Genomic DNA, 20,416 nt, shown 5'->3' on the forward strand with positions numbered 1-20,416 from the left:
GTGGATTTGACGTAGTCTTGATTCGCATTTTCCCAGTGATTAGTGCTGCTGAGCATTGCTTCATGTGCTTGTTGGCCACTGCATGTCTTCTTTGGAATAACGTTTATGCAGATTCCTGATCAGTTTTTTAATTGGGTTGTGTGGCTTTTTATTCTGAGATTGGGTTATAATATATCATCCATATATCATGTCCTCACCACTCAAAGTTTACTCTCCTCTCATCACCGCATTTGACCCCATTTATCCTTTTCCCTTCCCCTCTGGTAACCCTCACACTGTTATCCGTGTCTGTAAGTTTGTTCCTTTGTTGTTTTCTGTTTTATATCCCACATATGAGTGAAATCATGCGGTGCTTGTTCTTTTTCATCTGACTTATTCTGCTTAGCAATATACACTTCAAGATCCATCCATGTCACAAATGGCAATATTTCATCTCTTCTTATGGCTGAGTAGTATTCCACTGTACACATGGACCACATCTTCTTTATGCAGTCAACCACAGAAAAGCACTTTGGTTGTTTCCCTGCCTTGGCCACTGTGAATAGTGCTGCAGTGGACATAGAGGTGCATATATCTTTGCAAATAAATGTTTTCACGTTTTCCAGTTAGGTACCCAGAAGAGGGATTGCTCATACGGTAGCGCTATTCTTAAATTTTTGAGCAACCTCCAAACTGTTTTCCTTGTAATTATACCAGTTTACATTTCTTTCAACAGTGCACAAGGGTTCCCTTTTGTCCACATCCTTTCTAACACTTGTTATTCCTTGTCTTATTGCTGATGGCCATTCTGACCGGTATAAGGTGGTATCTCATTGTGGTTTTGATTTGTATTTCCTTTATAGCTAGTGAAGTTGGCCATCTTTTCATATGTCTGTTGGCTATTTGTTTTCTTGGTAAAAGTGTCTGATCAGGTCCTCTGCCCATTTCTTAATTGGATTGTTTGGATTTCTTGTGTATATTTGTGGAGTTGTGTGAGTTGCCTGGAGCTCTGTATGTATTTTGGGTATTAGCCCTATATTGAAGGTTTGTAAATGTGTTCTCCTGTTTGGTTGGATACATTTTGATTCATTGACAGTTTCTTGATGCACAGAAGCTTTTTAGTTCATTGTGGTCTCATTATTTTATTTTTGCTTTTCCTTCCTTTGCCTTGGGGTCAAGTTCATAAAATCCGCTCTGAGACCAAGGTGCATAAGTGTAGTACCTATGTTTTCTTCTATGTATATTGTTGTTTCAGGTCTTATCCTTGGGTCTTTAATCCATTTTGAGTTAATTTTTGTGTATGGTGTCACAGAGCCCTCTAGTTTCATTCTTTTGCATGTGGCAGTCCAGTTTCCCCATCATCGTTTATGGAAGAGGCCTTTCTCCGTGGTTATGTGTTTGCTCCTTGGTCAAAAATCAGTTGCCTGTATACATGTACATTTATTTCTGGGCTCTCCTTCGGCTGTATGTCTGTTTTTCTGCCCATACCATATTGTTTTGATTATTGCAGCTTTGTAGTAAAAAATATTTATTTCTTTTCAATGTCTTCATTTTTAATATTTCTTTAGGAAAGGATTTGAAGATGATCGAATTGAAGCTTTACTTCATAAAATTGAAATACAAATGAAGCATCAGTCTGTCAGCTTTGGACTCGCCCTGACATCTGTGTGTAATTTCTCAGCCATCGTTTTTATTTATTTATTTTTGTTACCTTTGAACTAGTGGTTCTTAAAAGTAGAGGGTGGGGCAAAGTAAGTTTACAGTTACAAGTACACATACACAGAGTTTATACTTGCAATAATATATTTACTGTATTATTTTCCATACAAACAACTGTAAACCTACTTTTGCCCCACCCTATACCTTGAAAGTGATGTTGTTTTGCATCTGATACAAATTTACTTTTAATTTAGTTTTATAATATTTTGTCTTTTTAGTTGCTTAATTGGCTTTTTGGTGACGTATATCTGCATGTAATGAGATTTACACAGAACTCTTAAATGGGTAGGGACTTATAATAACTGTCGGTTTGTTGGTAATTGTATGTTCTAAAAGTAATTTTCAAACCTATGCTTGTTAATGTTTTTAGAAACAAAAAAGGTTTAGAATGAGTTTAGTGTTTCTTCTTTTTAATCAGAGAATGACTTAATTTTTATTGCGGTTAGTCATCTGTGGTATTTTGAAACATAGACACAGATTTTAATAAACGCCATGCCATTGGTGTTAAGTGAGCTGATGTGGGGTCCCATCATGTAATGTGCTTCGTGGATTTTAAATTCTCCGCTGCAGTACGTGGCTTCCTGCTGGAATCACGACGGGGACCCCGTGGAACTCCTGAAGCTGGGAAGTCAGGTGGCTCGGTTCAGGCAGTGCCTTGAGGAAAATCCACAGTTTTTGCAAGAAAAAGTAAAACAATATTTTAAGGTAAGAAAATTGGAGAAGTTTCATCTCTAATTTTGAAGTTGAATTTTATGAGAGGAACATTCGGAATACAATCTATGTTATGTAAATCCATTTCTGTTAATGAATAGGTGACATGATTTCTTAATTATTATTTAAAAATACACATGCTCATATTAACGTAGACATTTGGCTTTCCACATTCAGATGTGAGTTGGCTTTATTTCAGGACTACATGCATGTTATTTTGTATGTGTGAGTATTTGTGTGTGTGTGACACCTGCATGTATTTCTGTTCTCTTTTGTTAATAGAACATGTAGAATATGAGAACAAGTCACCTACATGTGCCCTGGCTGGTGTAGCTCAGTGGATTGAGCACGGGCCTGTGAACCAAAAGATCGCAGTTCAATTCCCCGTCAGGGCACATGCCTGGGTTGCGGGCCAGTTCCCAGCAGGGGATGCACGAGAAGCAACCATACACTGATATTTCTCTCTCTCTCTCCCCTCCCTTCCCTTCTAAAGATAAATAAATAATTTTTTGAAAAGTCACCTATATGTGTGAATATTCTGGTTATTTTTATAAGGATATTCTGATGCTTGTTCCTTGTTTCTGTAGATTTCTGGGCATTTGTACTTGGTGTATGTCCCCTGGTAGATAGTTGTCAATGTGGTAGAACTTCTATTAAGACCTTGACCATGGCGGGGGTGGGGGGGAAAGGACTGCTATCTGTTGTAAAGGGTGACTGTTGTGCCCAAGGCTGTTGTTTTGGACTTCGGGCATTATTTGATCACTTGAACTGCAATCTCTCCAAGTTATTGTAAGCTGTTTTGCATAAAGTTTTTGTTGTACTAACTGTCTTGCCTCTCTGTAGAATTACACATGAACATTGGTAGGAGTGTTTTTAGTTGTGAAATAAATAAGGGCTGCACATTAAGTCACCTAATAAGTTTATGTTAGTCATCATCTATTTTGTCCTCATAATTTGTAATATATTGAGTAAAGATTCAGCCTTTGAGAGATTAATGGTATAATGAGGACTAGATAAAAATTGTTTTCTATATTGTCTTTAATTTAGACTTAAGTCAAAAATTCAGATGAAAAAGTACAGTTTCCTTGTACAACTAAGGTGTAAAGAAAAGGTTGAGTATTGATACATTTATGGTTACATCATAATAAGTGTGCCAGTAACAGTAGGAACAGCAGGTATGAATTACGCAGTTTCTGCACAGCAAGTATGACCGGGAGCATTTTATCTGCCTCCTGTGCCCTCTGCAGGACAGCCTTTGGGGTGAGTTCTGTTGTTGCCACTGTCTGAAGTAGAAGGTGCGTCTCAGGACCGAGAGCACAGGCAGAGAAAGGCTGGCCAGCACATCAGGCTTTAGTGTAACATCTTACTGTAATTGGGCTTTTTTGCTGTCGTTGCTGCAGAATAATCAGCATAAGTTGACTTTGTCAATGAAACCAGATGACAAGTACTCCGAGAAACAAGCACAAATGGAAAATGAGAAACTGAGGCAGAAGGTCAGCGCTCTTTCCCTGGAGGATAAGCAGCAGATCTACAACAAAGGTCAGGTGCTCAGTTTTGCTCCCGGTCATTCCCTATGCTTTGCCCAACCTGGTGAGCTTCTTACTGACGAAGTAGTTGCAAGAAAGTCTTATTTCAACCAATAGGTATTTATTGGGCCAAGTTCTGAGTTGGGTGGAGGGGGTTCAGCCCCAATAGGATGGACCCTGTTCTCAGAAAATTCACCCTGTCGCTGGGCAGGAAAGGCAGGAGTAGCAGAAATGAGGCCACATTTTAAAAGTACTTCTATTTATCAGGTGCTGTAGTGTGCCACTAACGTGCGTGTTGTGTTGCACTGTGTGGAAACTGCCCCTGAGCACTGTGGACAGTGTGAGCTGTGATAGAGAGGAGGCGGGTCTCGTCTCAGTGCTGGGAGAGGCGTGAGCTGTGGTGAAGCCACACTCGGGTCTGTGTGGTGCAGGCTCAGTGAAGACAGAAAGCTGTAGGATTTCTTGCAGCACTGAACATGAACTTACTCTTAGGCCCAGTAGTCCTACTCTTGTGTCGACCCAGGGAAAATGAAAGCGTATGTCCATACAGAAATGGAGACAACTCACATCCCACCAACATGCTGTGTCCACAAAACGAAATACTCCTCGGCCATAAAGAGGAACAAAATATGGATACATCCATTGTTGATGAATCTCAAAAGCCTTTGTTTGCTAAGGGAAATTGGCCAGTCACAAAGAATTCCTACTGAGTGAGTGAGTCCATTTATGTGAAACCCTACAAGTGGCAAAGGGACAGTGACAGAAGGCGGGGGTGGGGGGCAAGTGGGGGCAGGGAGAAGCCTTCGGAGAGCCAAGCGGGGACTTCCTGGGGTGTTGGAAATACGCTATGTCATAATGTGGTAGTTCCATTATTCTATACATTTGCCAAAACCTACTGAACTATATCTTCAAGTTGTGAATTTCAACATATGAAAATTATGCATTAATAGTCTTATTAAGATATACATGTGGTACACACACAAACATACCCCCTTCCATTTTCATCAAGCTCAGTTTGAGGTGATTTAATGTAACACTGGCAGCATTAGTACCCACATGCGACCTATTCTTTACCTCTGAATTCTTCAGACATACTGTCATTTTAGATCTGCCTGTGAATTCAACATGCTAATTGAATTATAAACACAGGCTTTTATTATGTGGTACTGGTGGACAAATTTCCTCTTTCATTTTTCTGTGTTTTTGGTTTTTTAACTGAAGGATATTGACATACTGATTTTGGGTGTACACACATGATTTGCTATACACGTGTGTTGTGATGATCCTCATGGTAAGTCCAGTCGGCATCTGGCACCCACAGGCAGTTTTTTTCTTGTGATGAGAAGTTTGAAGATTTACTCTCTTAGTAACTTTAAAATATGCAATATAGTATTATTATTTTTTTTATCCTCACCCAAGGATAAAAAATAAGTGCTTACTGATTTTAGAGAGAGGGGAAGGGAAGGAGAAGGAGAGGGGGAGAAACATCAATGTGAGTGAGAAACATTGATCAGTTGCTTCTCATACATGCCCCAACCAGGGATCAAACCCACAACCTAGGTGTGTGCAGTGACTGGCAATCAGACCCAAAACCTTTTGGTTTACAGGTTGATGCTCCTACCAGGTGAGCCGCACTGTCCAGGGCTGCCATGTAGTGTTATTAACTGGGGTCACCATGCTATGCCTCACATCCCTGTGACTGTGTGCCCATGACCCCTTGCACTCACACTTTCCACCTCCCACCCCTACCTCTGGAACCACCAATCTGCTCTCTGTGTCTGTGAGCTTGATTTTCTTTCTTTGTTTTGTTTCTGTATTTTGATTCCACATACAAGTGAGATCATACGGTATTTGTTGTTCTCTAACTTACTTCACTTAGAATAATGCCCTTGGTTCGTTCATGTTGTTGCTAATGACACAGGTTTCTTTTTTATGGGTGAGTGATATTCCATTAGACATATATACCACATTTTCATTAATAATTTAACATTTTTTAAATTTATTTTTCAATTACAGCTGACATACAATACTATATAAGTTTCAGGTGTCCCTCACAATGGCTAGACATTTATCTGCCTTTCAGAGTGACACCAGGTGAGGCAGGTCCCCACTAGGCACAGTTCACACAGTCTTACGACTACATTCCCCGGGCTGCACCTCACAGCTCAGTGACCATTTTTATCACTGGCACTTGGTTCTTCCCAAGCCCTTTCACCTTTTTCTTCCAGTCCCTCAACCCCTTTCCATCAGGTGACAGTCAAACTTTCTCTGGATCTGTAAGTTTGTTTATATTTTATTTGTTTATTTGTTTTGCTTTTTTAGATGCATATGTAAGGGAAATGTGGGTTAGTCTCTGTCTGAGTTATTTCACTTAGCATAATATCCCCTAGATCCATTCATATTGTCACAAATGATACATTCCATTCTTTTTATGGCCAAGTAATATTCCATTGTATAAATGCACACATCTTTATCCATTCATCCATTGGTGGACACTTAGGTTGCTTCCATACCTTGGCTGTTGTGAAAAATGCTGCCATGAACACAGGGGTGCATATATAGTTTCAAATTAGTGTTTTTATTTTCTTCAAATGAATATCCAGAAGTGGAATTGCTGGATCATGTGATAGTTTTATTTTTAATTTCTGAGGAACCTCCATACTGTTTTCCACAGCAGCTGCACCGATGTGCAGTCCCATCCACAGTGCATGAGACATCCTCACCACTGCTTTCTGGGGCTTCTTTGGTAGTATTCATCCTAATGGGCGTGATGCGGCATCTCACTGCGGTTTGATTTGCAGTTCCCCGATGATTATGGTCTTGTGCATCTTTTCATGTCTTTGACGGCCATCTGTACATCCTCTGGGAAAAGGTCTATCCAGTGCTCTGGCCACTTTTTAATTAGATTTTCTGTTTTTTTGCTCTTGAGTTACATGAATTCTTTCTATGTTTTGAATGTAAAACTTTAACAGACATATGATTTGCAAAAATTTTCTCCCATTCCATAGGCTGCTTTTTCGTTTAGTTGGTGGTGTTTCTTGCTGTGCAGGTTTTTAGTTTAATGGAGTCTCACCTATCTTGAATTGTTTTTTGGGGGGGGGTTGGTTTTTGTTTTTTTTTAATTTTGCTTTTGCTGTAGAAGATTTTTTAAAAATTAAATTTATTGTAACATTGGTTACTAACATAAATTTCAGGTGTGCGCCATTATAATTCAGCATCTGTGTACTCTCTTTGTGCTCACTGCCAAATGTCTGGTTTTCATTCATTACCATAAATGGGGCGGGCAAAAGTTCGTGTGGAAAAGGACGTGCAGGTTGTGATTTAATAGGCATACAGGAGCAAACTGTCTCGTGCACTCACAGTTGTAAACCTGCTTTCGCCGCCCCCCTCCGCCCCCCAGGTTTGACCTTTACCCACGTCGTCCTGCCCACGCCCCCTCTCACTTTTCCCTGGTTCTCATTCTGTTGTCTGTCTGTGAGTGTCTTTCTGTGGTTTGGTTAGTTTGTTGCTTTCTTGTTTTATATTCTACATGTCAGTGAGATCGTTCCCTTTCTAACTGAATTTGCTTAGCATAATGCTCTCCAGATCCATCCATGTTGTCGCAAATGGCAGTTAAATCGGTGCAGCTGTTATGGAAAACAGTATGAAGTTTCCTTACAGATTAAGCATGCATCTGTCATGTGACCCAGCAGTTCGTCTTCTGAACATTTACCCAAAGAGAGTGAAACACTGGTGTGTAAAGACGTGTGCACCCTGTGTTGGCTACAGCAGCACTTACAACAGCCGAGACTCGGAACCACCGTCCTCCGTTCTTGCGTGACGCCATTCGTAGAGGAGATAACCCCACACCGAGGCCCAGGGCAGACGCTCCCGCGGAGGGGTGTGCCGTTTTAGGGAAACAGTTACTCCAGTCCACACCCGTGTGGGAATAAAGGGAGGCCCGTATTACAGAAGTGTGTTTTTATTGTACAGGTCACTGCAGAGTTCGTTAAGTAGGACACAGTGCCAGTGCATTTAGTGGCTATTTCATCTCATTAGATCTTACATGTGTACTCTAGTGTGAGGAGTCCAAGTCCAATCTACAGATATGTACCAAGGGAAAATGGGAATGGGGAATCATCTAATTAATTAAAAACTCTAAATAACCTAACTTAGAGTTTTTGGGCTATGTGTAAAGTATTAAGTACAGTGAAGGGAGTTCACCTGGTGAGAGGGTGAGATGATGCCAGAGGTTACTCGGCATTCGGAAAGGAGCGGCGGGTGTTTTGGGGGATGAGGGAGGTGAGCCCCTGAACTGTTGCCAGGATTGGACTGGCAAAGAGGCAAGAGACCTTAGGTTTTTTAGGCCAAATGCACAGAATTAGAGACTGTCTGAGGGGCAAGGGGTCGGGAGACCTGGTTCATCGGGGTGGGTGACCCCCAGGTGAGGAGGGCCTTGAATGTCTGGGGGGATTGAGTGTAAGTGAATGGAGCCCTGTCCCCCGTGTACCCTGGGACGAGCTGGGGATGGAGCCACAGAGGGAGGGGTGGGCCAGCCTGTGCTCAGATCCCGGACCCCACCGCGGCAGGGCCTGTAATGAGCTGCCCCAAAACCCACCTCCGTCTGAGGAGCCAGTTTCGTGGTCACTGGCTCTAAGGGAACTTCAGGGAGACACACACCAGGGGATCAGTTATCTTGTAAAATGATGCATTCAGTTTTGTGTTTGAATCGTGCGGTCTGTTCACACACGTACCACTCAGCTCTGCCCTGGGCCACCCGCGACGCCGTTTGGGTCCTTCCCCGGGTGGTTGGGGGGGTTCTGTGCAGAGTCCGGGAAGGAGAGGCTCTCCCCTCTGATCAGATCAGTGCGAGAGCAGGCTCAGAGCATGTGTTCTAAGCATGTTTCTAAATTGGGCCGTGTACCTGATGGTACAAACGTTTTGCTTAGGTTAGTGATATGAAACAAGAATGAAGTACAAACATTACTAGATTTCAGTCCAGCAGCAAATAGTTTGAAAGTTCTAAAAATGAGTTTTATCAGTCTGTCTAGAATAAAACCTGCGAGGCTGGAACCCACCTGAGCAAAGTCCAGTTGTCCAGTTCCCGCCAGCACAACTGAGACTGAGGATTAGGGAAGAGCCACCTGCCGGGCAGCATACATATTGTGCTCCTATGTCTGTTTGCTCGGGATGGTAGTGCCCGTGGCCCCAGCACTGGGTGCCACGGAGTGATGGAGATGAATTATGTAACACCTTTCAGTTACCATCCAAATGTTCACCCTGCCCCTTCTTTCCCTAGGTTTGGAATTACAGACTCAGCAAAGCAAAGCTCAGGATGTGTCTTGTCTGCCGGCGCTGAAGGTGTCAGACATTGAGCCCAGAATTCCATTCACTGAGCTGGAGGTGGCCTTGGCAGGTCAGTGTGAGCTCCGGCAGGCGTGCTGCCTGGGCCCCTGGGTGAAGTCACGGGAATGGAGTTGGTGTGCTTGTTTGTCATAAACCATGGGAGCACCCCTGTAACTTTCTAGCCCCTGTCTTGGTGTTTCCGTATTGGTGTCACCACTCAGTGACAACAGACTTCTCTACTCAGGAGAGGCCTGTCCTTTCCTCCCAGTGGGTGTGGCAGGCTCTTTCACCCCTGCTTCTGGCATCAGGAGTCAGAGTGATGCTGTGGCTGCATTAGAGGCAGCTCTTAAAGGTCACAGGTGCCCTCTGAGCCCCTGCCACACACACCATCCAGCTCAGCCCGCAGTTTAGGAGAGGAGTCAGTGTGGGGGAGGGACGGGAAATGCGCGTGGTACCTTGTACTGCGGCATGGGGAGCCCCAGGGAGTTGCAGGCCACTGGTATCTCTGGTTCATCCTGGAGATTCTCCCTAGTCTGTCCCTTTGGCTTCTGGCTACAAGCATAGGAGGCCTCTCTACAACAGTGTCCCTTATCAGGGTGGCTGTTTAACTTCCCCGTGGCATGACTTGAACTCGTTGCTCCATCCTGAGGCAGTTCTGACAGCAGTCTCGCACTTTGACTCATCTCCTACAGGAGTGTAGAGCAAATTTGAGCATCACATGGACTTCTGTTTGTAACAGGGCCTGTCCTGACCATGTCTGAGTTGTTGCCGTGCCTGTGGTGCACACACACAGGGGAGGGCCTGTCCTCTGGAGGCCAGGGCTAACGTCTCACTGCTCTCCTAACCACCCACAGCTTGGGTTTATCCGTGAAGGTCATTGAGTGATTGTTGTAAAATTAAGGAGGACAAGTCGGTCATCACAGAGTGCCTTAGTCTTTTTGCTAGGTTAGGGCACTGTGCTAAGGATGTAAAAATAGAACACAGTACGTCCCCTTGGGGCATTTGGGACCACCGTGGGAGCTGTGATGCCAAGAGCTCTCAGACACCCTGTGGCAGGGGCTTCACGGTGGGCTTCAGGGTCCTGGGGAGGGAGTGTTCGGGAGGGTGAGTGTGGCTTTGGCTGGGTGAAGAGTGCTGCAGGGGTGACAGAATCCAGCCTGAAGGAAGGTTTGAGGTGCCCGGAGGCCAGCGGGGACTGGCTTGACTGCCAGGCAGTGGTAAAACCCGGGCACAGTGTTTCTCTCTCCCAACTCTTCAGAAAGCCCAGGCACTTTAGTATTGAGGACCGTTTAAATTTTCACCATAATAAAAGTACAGTAGGGAATGTGTCTAAATTACAGCAAGTGAATAGTATTTCTTTACCAACATAAGTCTTAAACCTTCCTCCTTGAAAAGCATTAGCATTTTCAAAATACTGAACAATGGTCACATGATTAAAATTGTGCTGATAAAAAAATGAAAGTTAAACGCCTCTGTTGGTGCAGCTGGAGATGTCCCCGTCCAGTACTGCGCCCAGCCCACCAACGGCACGGTCCACTTCAGAGCCTTCTCCAGCCTGAACGCCCTGCCCGAGGAGTTGCGGCCCTTCGTGCCACTGTTCTGCAGCGTCCTCACCAGGTAAGGCAGGCGCGCACGCACGCCGTCGTGCACACACTCGTATTGTATGGGTGGGTGTTCTCTGTGTATCTGTTTTGTTTTAGTACCTCTATGATTCAGTTTCCGTGAATCATTTATACAAAATTCATAGCATTGTTGCAGTACATAAAGGCTACCATATTTATATTTTCTTACCAAAATATACTACATTAAATATTTATAAACCTTGGGTATAAACAGTAAGTTCTTTATGGTTGCAAAAAGAATGATGGCTTTGCATCAGAAAATTTAATTAAATCTGACACGCGCGCCTGGGGTAGCCTTGAGAGGCCATGTCGCGTGCCCTTGTCTGCGGAGCTGGTTTTTGTGATCCTGTCGTCCCAGGTGAGCAGATTCGAGAGTGCAGGCGGGGCACGGGCACTGCGGCGTGCCTCTGTCCTGTGTCCCTGTTCTTGTGCTGGGTTTTGGAGGCTGAGGGTGGCAGGCTGAGTGGCAGTGATTGGAGCTGTCAGCTGGGTTCCCTCCCTGTGTTCCGGCAACACAGAGGGAAGGCAGACCACCACAGCGAACTGGGCTGGGCCCCGTGTCCCCTACGTGTAGGAGCCAGGTACGTGGGGAGCTGTCCCGCCCTGCTGAGTGTCAGACCACGTGAGAAATACCTTTGACCTTGCAGAGTTCTCTGCCTTTTTAAATATGGCTCCCATGCCTTGTCTTTTCTTGGCCGGGGTCATTTAGAAAACTCAATGTCACCGTGGATTAAATTACTTCTCCCGTTAGGAACAGCAGTTAGAATGTTTCTACCAAAAGCAACATCAGTTTTCAGACGACTTCAGCTTTTCTTGAAAAATGCAAAAAGGGCTTCGTTTTTAGATTTTATCCCCAACACTACCAAATATTTGAGCAAATAGATTGTGTCTGGTGTTTTGGAAGAACAGCGTAAGGAAGACACATAAAACATTTGAAAGCCGAGCACTGGGGGAGAAGTTCAGTGTTTTACGGTCAGTGCTGGACAGCGGCTGCCTGCTTGCTTCAGTGGACTAGCCCCTGGCTTCTCCTGGTGAGAGGGCCTGTGATGACGTGGTCTGCAGTGTGTGTTTGAGGTGGAAGGGGTTTGTGCGGGCTGTGTGCTTCCGACTGAGTTAAGCTTGTGATTCGGGATGATGAGGCAGAGATTGTGTTTCTGACTCGGGAGCGCTCTCTGCTGTTCACAGGCTGGGCTGCGGCACCCTCGACTACAGGGAGCTGGCTCAGCAGATAGAGCTGAAAACGGGCGGGATGAGCGTGTCTCCCCATGTGCTCCCAGACGACTCGCATCTGGACACCTACGAACAGGTAGCATTTGTTTTTCCATCACAGGGTGCTCAAAGCTTGGTTTCTCTAGTGTCTATTTCTTTCTTTTAAATCATGTCATAATCATTTTTTCTTTCCTGATTTAGGGTGTGCTTTTTTCATCTTTCTGCCTGGATAGAAACCTACCAGACATGATGCACCTGTGGAGTGAGATATTTAACGGGTACCTTGATTGACAGAGGTGTTAGTCCTGGGGGCGTATCACAGACCTGGTCTCAAGTGTGCTCAAGGCAGGAGGCTTCGCTCTCTGCTGGGTTGATTTCGGAGCCTGATTTTACTTTTAACTGCTATAGACTTGTAAAATTTCTACTTATGTCTAAGTGTCTGAAAACTTATACTTGATACATTCTCCGTGCTATTGGAGGGGGCCTAATGAGGCTCCAGGAACTTAGTATACGTTCCTCTGTGTGTAGCCCCCGCTTTGAAGAAGAAGAACACTTCAGAGTGTTGGTTAAGATGACCGCTCAAGAGCTGTCCAACGGAGTCCCAGACTCGGGGCACCTCTATGCATCCATCAGAGCCAGCAGGACGCTGACGCCCGCGGGGGACCTGCAGGAGACCTTCGGTGGGATGGATCAGGTGACAGGCGGAGGGGATCTTGGTTATTCTGGGTCAGCCAGATCTTGCAGAGTTGCTCATTTCTCTGGCACTAAATTGCTTATGTCTCAGGAAAGCTAGCTCTGACTGACCAGATTTCATGGGGAACTACTCTCCTCTTTGTCCCCGCACCCAGTGCCACCCTCCCCAAGGCAGGCAGGTGCCTCTCACGCACAAGCGCAGAGTCATGGGTCCCATTATCGGGGGTGTCTGGTTTCCAGACTGGGGAGCAGTCTCTGATCCCTGCTCCACCTCAGGGGCTCCCAACTCTGCCTGGGGTGTCTGGCCCTATGTGTGGATCCCTTTGCTTTAGGTGAGGCTGATGAAGAGAATCGCAGAAATGACGGACCTCAGACCCATCCTGAGAAAGCTCCCACGTATCAAGAAGTATTTGTTAAACTGCGACAGTATGAGGTAGGGGTTCGTGGTTTGTTTCTGAGCAAAGATCTTACAGTGTGTCCCCTTTCGTTAAGTGTAGTGTGGAGATGCTCTACGTGCAGTTGCGTTCACTACACGACAGACTGAACTACCACTCAGAAAGAATGCTTGATGCAGGTTACAGGATTGATTGCAGACTTCAGAACTCCCAGTTAAGAAATCGTTTCATATAGGAAAAAAGGAATGCTATCGTAAGTTTAATAAATGTTGAGGGAGGTGAAGGAGAAGGCAAGCTGATCTCATCCAACTGTGAGGTAGAGTGACTGCAAAGATTGAGGTGTTGCTCCTGAAAGTAAACAGCACATTTTCTGTAAATGAGGCATCAGTGAGACTCAGCATGGGTTAGCTTGCTCAAGACCAGAGTGAAAAAGAAAAGTTCTTGTAAGAATAATTATTATATGATAGTTTGAGGAAAACACCTACCAGCTTAGCCATTCACGTAGAGTTGGCCTGACCGCCTCAAGTTTGTGAGCGTGAACAGAGTATAAAAATGCATGCGTGGTGTTGTGTCATTAGTGACCTGGATTTATGTAGCTTGTAGCTCTCTGTGGAGAATTGTAGCTCTATCTTGCCCATCAGTTCCTAGGCATCGCTGGCAGTTTCCCCCAGACCACCTGGGTGGCAGGAGGGGAGCCCTGCAGTTGGAGCTGGGCCTTGACCCGGGAAGGACTGACTGCCAGTTTCAGGGTGCACTGACACCTGGACCCACAGTGTCTTAAGCATCGTAACCACTGGAACCGCCTGTTTCCTCTTCCACTAAACACTGCTTTGCATATGCAGGTTTATGGTGAAGAAGAAAAGAATAAATGCAATGCAGTTGGTATAGAGCCTGTAATGTACTTAATATTAATTTCACTGAAGTAAAGTTAGGATTTAAAGCCAAAAGAAGAAAAATGCACTGTTAATTTACTGTATAATTCAAGTAACTATTATAGTATTATCTGTGATTCTGTAGGATTTGGGAGACTTATGTAAAAATATTTTTTTTTTAATTTTGGGATGACAACTTATAATTTCCTACTTTAATGAGCAGTTTTCATCTTCAAACTCTTGGTTTCTCTGCTAGATGGGAACTGCAGTTTTCAGTCTCTGTGTATAAGTCTGAAGGTGTTGGCAAACGTATTCTCTGTGCATCTAGAAGAATGAAACTTAGGGTCAGAAACACTGTCTTGTTGTCTTGACAGCTGCTTATTAGCTGTGACCCACTGAAAGGTAGGATAGGCTTTCTGATGACTGGAAACCACTGTGGTAAAGTGTCAGCTGTGTTATTTCCAGAGTTGGCTACTGTCTCTTTTTAATATTTTTGAGCATTATCTTATGTGAAAATGACATATTATCCCCTTTTAATTTTTGTGAAAATACGAGATGTAGTAAGGGTTTTCTGTGCGTATGTGGTTTTTTAATCAGGTGTGCAGTGAACGCGACCCCGCAGCAGCTGTTCCAGACGGAACGAGCCGTGGGGGACTTCCTGAGAAGCCTGGGGCGAAGTAAGAAGGAGCGGAAGCCGGTGCGCCCACACGTGGTGGAGGTGAGAGCCCGTCCTGCGTGCGGTGCCACGTCCCCGTCTCTGACAAGGAGACCAGGTGGCAGAGGGGGTTCAGTCCAGCCCCTCACTGACCCGAGTAGAAGTGAATCCAAACCTTGTAGTTTGGACTTTGAGCTGTGCTCCTACTGTCACTGGAGCCTGCGGTGCAGGGTCCCCCTACGAGGAAGGACACCGGGGGCTGGGATTCGCTGTTGTCAGGGAGGCGCTCCCCCGAGTCAGTAACACATGGTACGTTTCTAGAATAATCACCCCTAGTAAGTTCCCGTCCATTTGATTAACCTACACAGTGGGTTTAATCTACCTCATCAAGATCAGTAGAGAAGCCTTACGTCCCCCTTACTTCCCCCACGAAGGTCGACAGTTTGCACCTTCTACAGAGGACTGACTTCTGCTCTCTCCTTCGTGATGTCCAGGCGTGCCTTGTCCGTCCGCGCCTGGACCTGCCTCCCCGCCTATGACCCGGGAGCCACATGGGAGGGGCGTGGGGCCCCGGCTCCCAGGCCACCTGAGAACCCATAAGGAAATTATATGTGTAGTTAAAACATTATTACTTAAAACACTTGAGCAACTGTGTTGTTAACACTTACTAGTTCTGTGAATTTTCTGGAATGTATCTTCTTAGCTGTTTCAACTGAATTTAGGATTTTTCTCATTTCTCTTGGAAACACTTTCAGAAACCTGTACCTAATGGATCTGGGGGAAACCCACATGTCCGTGGCTCCCAAGTCATCAGGAAACTGATCACAGTAAGTTATCACAGCCCCTGTCCTTTCAGAACCAGCCGTTCCCAGCTAGACTGTGACCTCCTGAGTGGCTGGTGGGGCCTGTCCTAGATTGCCAGTCAGCTGCCTCACTCTGCCGGGGTACAGGGCCAAGGGGTCCTGTTTCTTGTCTTAGTGCCCAGAAGACCATCCCTCACGTGGTCTCATCAGTGTGCCTCAGTTTTAATGTAACTGCCGAACCAGTGTTGATTCCCCTCCAGTTGGGCAGTGTTCTCGTTTCCACCCCCTCAGCTTGGGTGCTCTGGGCATTCACTTTGGTTCATCACAGAGAAGGCAACGGACCATGTTCCTGGGGAAAAATGGGGGAAAAAATTTTGCACAGTCAGTGAGCAAAGTGGGAATGACTCAGAATGAAGATTGCATTGTACTTGTGTGGAGTGACATAATCATCCATGGTCTCAAATATGAGACCGTGGCTGGTGATGCCCACAGGAAGCGGGGCATTCTGAAGCCCAGGTGGCCCCTCCACAGGTAGCCCCTGTGGGCCACCTCACCATGGGGTAGCCTGACCTGACCTTCCCTCCGCAGGAGCCCACGTTCAAGCCCTGCCAGGTGAAGACGCACTTCCTACTCCCGTTCCCCGTGAACTATGTCAGTGAGTGTGTCAGGACTGCCCCCTACACCAACCCCGACTATGCCAGGTACAAATGAGACAAGCGTGAAAACCACGACCAAGTTGGGGCGGGCAGCCAGGGAGAGAGAGGTTGTGGGTCCATAGAAGCTCAGAAACCTGAGGTTGCCATTAGGTTCCAGAAAAAGTTTGTGTAGAAAATGTAATCACAGTATGTTGTTCAGTGTTTTTGTTGGTTTATTTCCCTGTCTGTAGGAAAAAGACACACTCTCTATGCTAGGCTATCAGAATAGGAATTGTATTTCTTCTGTTAATAGAAAAATATAGAGTTAAACCATGAAAATATTGCAAAAGGTATCCCAGGGTAGCATGATTGATTATCAGTGATGATTGATATTTTTGCCTCATTTTATATTTTATAATTTTCCAACAGCAACATAGAAGTAATAGAAATTTCTAAAGAAAAACACATGGAAGACAGAGCCCAGTCCCTGCGGGGCAGGCAGAGCCCGTCTGCCTCGGACCCTGGGCTGGGCTCCCCCAGTGAGGACCACACAGCCACCTCGCTGCCGTCTTTAAGACCATGCGCCCTATTCCTCCCATTAGTTTCTCAACTGTCTTGTGTCCCCTGCTCAGGAGCAAGCGCTGGGCTGAGTGCTTGCACACAGCGGAGCAGGCCTGTGCCTCCTGTGGATGGCAGCCACGTTGAGGTGTGGCCCGGCTCACTCTGGCCTGGCAGGGTGCTTTCTAGAACCTTCCTTTTCCCTTCCCAGACATCACCTGTACCATTCATAATGGAAGTTAGGGGGAATGTAGGAAACATGCATTCCAACAGAATGGACCCTTAGGGAAGATGCCTGTGGAAAGCTGGTCAAGAGCTTTGCATGTGCAAATACACACAGAAGTTAAGAGGGAGGTGGAAGCGTGTGAGGGAAGGTGTCCCCTTCCCCCATCATCCAAGCCATTGTTCTTTATTTTTGTTTGCACTTAATTACACACTTGACATTCTTTTAATTACTACCTTTTATTATATACTTCCCCACTGGCCATGATTTTAACTTGCACTTTTTACTCATTTATTTCAGTCTTAAGATCCTGGCACGTTTGATGACTACTAAGTTCTTGCACACAGAAATTCGAGAAAAAGGCGGTGCTTACGGTGGCGGTGCCAAGCTGAGCCGTAATGGAATATTCACGTTTTACTCGTATAGGTGAGTTTCTGTCTGACCGTCTCATGCATGTGGACACGGCCTCACATCCTGGCCAGTCGCTGGCTCTGTCCAGGCACCAGCGTCATCCTCTCATACACTGGAGTGAACTGGAGAAAAACCGTGACCCCTTCTCCCGCCTCTTTGGCACTTCGCCCTGCCTAGCACTATTCTTTTGGTTTGGGGGACAACAGCAGGAGAGATCAAGAAACATTTCGCCTTAAATGAGCCCTGACATTTGGTGACAACTATTTTAGCAGGGGGTGGCTGAGCTGCCCGGCTGGTGCAGTGGTAGAGGCTGGGCTCCTGGGCTGCGCAGGCTGCTTTCGCCCTTCGGTGGGCCTGAGGATGCGCACTCTCGTGCTCTAGGGGAAGGGCAGCTCCTTTGTGCTCTGAGGCCCTCTCTTTGCTGCCAACTCTGAGCACTTCCCGGTGTGGGTGCTGGGAGCTGTGGGAGGACAGAAAACAGCCCCTGAGTCCCACCCTCCACGTCTGCCAAACCGTGCGGTGCTGGGTCTGTCGCAGGAACAAAGGCCCCCCCAGCTCCTCCCACTTAGACAGCGATGGCACTTGGAAGTTGGCCCAGACGCGGGTGGTTATTCGGCTATTCTGAGTGCATCCTTTGGAAGTGCGGATTTTCATTGAACCTTTCATGGCGTTTCTCCACGAGTCTTCCATGCGGTCTGACTTCTTTCCTCCGCCTACTTCCTCTCCCAGGGAACCTGGTGGTGAGGATGGGTGAACGGCCACGTCTCCAAGGGGAAGGAGACAGTCAGGTGGCCTGTGCAGCCAGGTACAAATTTCCAGAGCATTGATTTTTGGACTAAGCATTAAAGTGGAGCCATTTACAACTATGAAGTGAAGTTGTAATGTCAGCCAGCACGTGACTGTTGCTTATTTCTCATGGGTAAACGTGTGAGTGGCTGACTCTCTGGGTCTCCTAGGGACCCACATTCAACAGAAACGCTCCAGTCGTTTGCGAAGGCCATCGAGTGGGCCAAGTCAGGGAGTTTCTCACAGCAGGACATTGATGAGGCCAAGCTCTCCGTGTTCTCTGCCGTGGACGCTCCCCTGGCTCCTTCGGACAAAGGTATTTGGAGCGGAAAACAAGCACCCTGATGTGTGGCGTGACCGGGCACTTCCAGGCAGAGTTCCCGAGTTGTGTGCCCATCTCGCCCCACTCCCGCCGCCCCCTCCTTGCTGATGCACAAATGCCCACCTTGAGAGTGAGCATCTCAGTGTTTGCCACTTGAAAGGGGTCACGTTCCATCATCTCACAGCTTCAGTGGGATTGAGTGCCCGGGCAGTGTGACCAGAGTGGGGCAGAGACCATCCTGACTGGGCCTCACTCATCTCCATCTTCTCCGGAGGGGAGTGTGGGTCAGCGTCAGCACCTAAGGAACGGGCTACTGCATGCTGCCCCTAGCGCCCCCCGCCCTCCCCCCACACCAGTCACCTGTGTTCCCTTCAGGGCTGGACCACTTCCTGTACGGCCTCTCGGATGAGCTGAAGCAGGCGCACAGGGAGCAGCTCTTCGCTGTCCACCGCGAAGGTCTCATTGACGTGAGCAACAAGTGAGTGCAGCCATGTGGCCCGAAGTGTTTTCCTGTGAGCCCTACAGCCCCTGGCATGGAAACAGCCCTGACTCCCCCTACCTGCCTTTTCAGGTACCTCAGCATCGGGAGGAGCACTCACGGGCTGGCTCTGCTGGGACCAGAGAATTCCAAAGTCGCCAAGGACCCGTCCTGGCTCGTCAGATGACAAGCAACTCCGCAGCGCTCAGGCACTCGGCTAACGCAGGCTCGAGGGCCCCTAAGCAGTAAGCCGGAGCCAAATTTAATTTGAAAGGTTAGAGCAGTGAGTTTTCTCCAAATATCTTGATCATTTATCATCCTTAAAGTCTGCCAAAGGCGCATACTTGCCCGGCAAGTGAGACTCAAACTCTCCTGTCTTAAAGAAGGAAATGGGCAATTGTGAAGAAATTGCATAATTATGCATTAAGTGCCAGAGATGAACAGATAATATTAAGACTTTATAATGATGGTCAAAATGCTTATTTTATCTTATTAACCCTAGAATATTTATTTAAATGTTTACAAATAAAAGGCAACTCTGACCTACCTGTGCATTAGTCATTTTTAAATGGCATTTTTTTCCTGAGGAGTTCTTAGTACCTTTACTAAAATATGAGTGAAATGAATGAAGGTATTTCAACATGTGCCTTGTTTCATCAAGTGTGGTCACACCAAGGACCTGGGGAAGTTCTGAACAAATGGACCCCAAGCAGGGCAGCCTGGCGGACCCCCTTTCGAGACCCGGTGCGTTTGGAGTTACTAAGCGTTGATTTGTCCCACTATTGTCTTTACTGGAGGGTTCTGGCTCGTCTGTTACTCCCTTTATGCTTTTCAGACAGGAAGTCCACTTCTGAGTGCTAGGCCTGCCTTTGCCGTTTGGTCCTCAATCCCTAAGCACATCCCACGGGCAGGCCTCGTTCTGCTGCGTCCTACGGGTGCTGTCCTGCGGGTGCTGTCCTACAGGGGGGAGGGGTGTGGTCACTCTGCATCGAGCGGGTCTGTTAGTGCCAGTTTTCATCGGGCTCAGGTGATTTTTAGCTTTTTTAAGCAACTGTCTTTTAATTGAGGAACATACTGCTATCACACACTCAGTAGACTGCAGTTTAGTGTAAACAGCTTTTGCATGCTTCAGGGGAATGCTGGCTCTGCTGAGCGGTCTAGAACCAAGCCTTTATAGCTGTAAGGTCTGCCTGTATTTTTCATCATGCACCCTCTGCACACAACTCCTTCCACCATGGCTAAGTGCACAGGCTGGTTCCTCTCATCTCGAGAGCAGAGGCTCAAGAGAAAGAAGAAATGCTTTTCACTCCAGACCCTAAATCACAAGCCTTACCTTGAGTCTTACATTCTTTGGGGCACAAGTAGGACTGAGGTCAGGTGTGTACACTCACCTTGTTCTGATGTGCGTGCTCATGGTGTTTTCAGTTCTACATTTTAGAAGGAGCCCGTGGTGTTGGAGGTGACGTGGTGGCCTGGTCTCGGGCCTTCTCCGCA

At 46.5% G+C, this 20,416-nt stretch overlaps 1 protein-coding gene across 1 annotated transcript in view; it reads left to right on the top strand.

Annotated features, from left to right (window-relative positions):
- The window catches only part of PITRM1 (pitrilysin metallopeptidase 1), a 34,108-nt gene extending 14,968 nt beyond the window's left edge, over positions 1 to 19,140 (top strand). Inside the window, exons 12-27 of the mRNA XM_037031871.1 lie at positions 1,548 to 1,644; positions 2,269 to 2,403; positions 3,810 to 3,948; positions 9,214 to 9,330; positions 10,745 to 10,877; positions 12,068 to 12,188; positions 12,293 to 12,369; positions 12,620 to 12,785; positions 13,117 to 13,217; positions 14,649 to 14,769; positions 15,462 to 15,533; positions 16,098 to 16,210; positions 17,226 to 17,351; positions 18,293 to 18,438; positions 18,820 to 18,922; positions 19,016 to 19,140. Of these exons, the coding sequence (XP_036887766.1) occupies positions 1,548 to 1,644; positions 2,269 to 2,403; positions 3,810 to 3,948; positions 9,214 to 9,330; positions 10,745 to 10,877; positions 12,068 to 12,188; positions 12,293 to 12,369; positions 12,620 to 12,785; positions 13,117 to 13,217; positions 14,649 to 14,769; positions 15,462 to 15,533; positions 16,098 to 16,210; positions 17,226 to 17,351; positions 18,293 to 18,438; positions 18,820 to 18,922; positions 19,016 to 19,109 (1,861 nt within the window). The 3' untranslated portion in view covers positions 19,110 to 19,140. The remainder of the gene's footprint in view (positions 1 to 1,547; positions 1,645 to 2,268; positions 2,404 to 3,809; positions 3,949 to 9,213; positions 9,331 to 10,744; positions 10,878 to 12,067; positions 12,189 to 12,292; positions 12,370 to 12,619; positions 12,786 to 13,116; positions 13,218 to 14,648; positions 14,770 to 15,461; positions 15,534 to 16,097; positions 16,211 to 17,225; positions 17,352 to 18,292; positions 18,439 to 18,819; positions 18,923 to 19,015) is intronic.
- The last annotated feature ends 1,276 nt before the right edge of the window (positions 19,141 to 20,416 follow it).

Source organism: Sturnira hondurensis, unplaced genomic scaffold (genome assembly GCF_014824575.4).
Source record: "Sturnira hondurensis isolate 20B ecotype Veracruz unplaced genomic scaffold, ASM1482457v3 Scaffold0021214, whole genome shotgun sequence".
Taxonomy (NCBI): Eukaryota; Metazoa; Chordata; class Mammalia; order Chiroptera; family Phyllostomidae; genus Sturnira; species Sturnira hondurensis.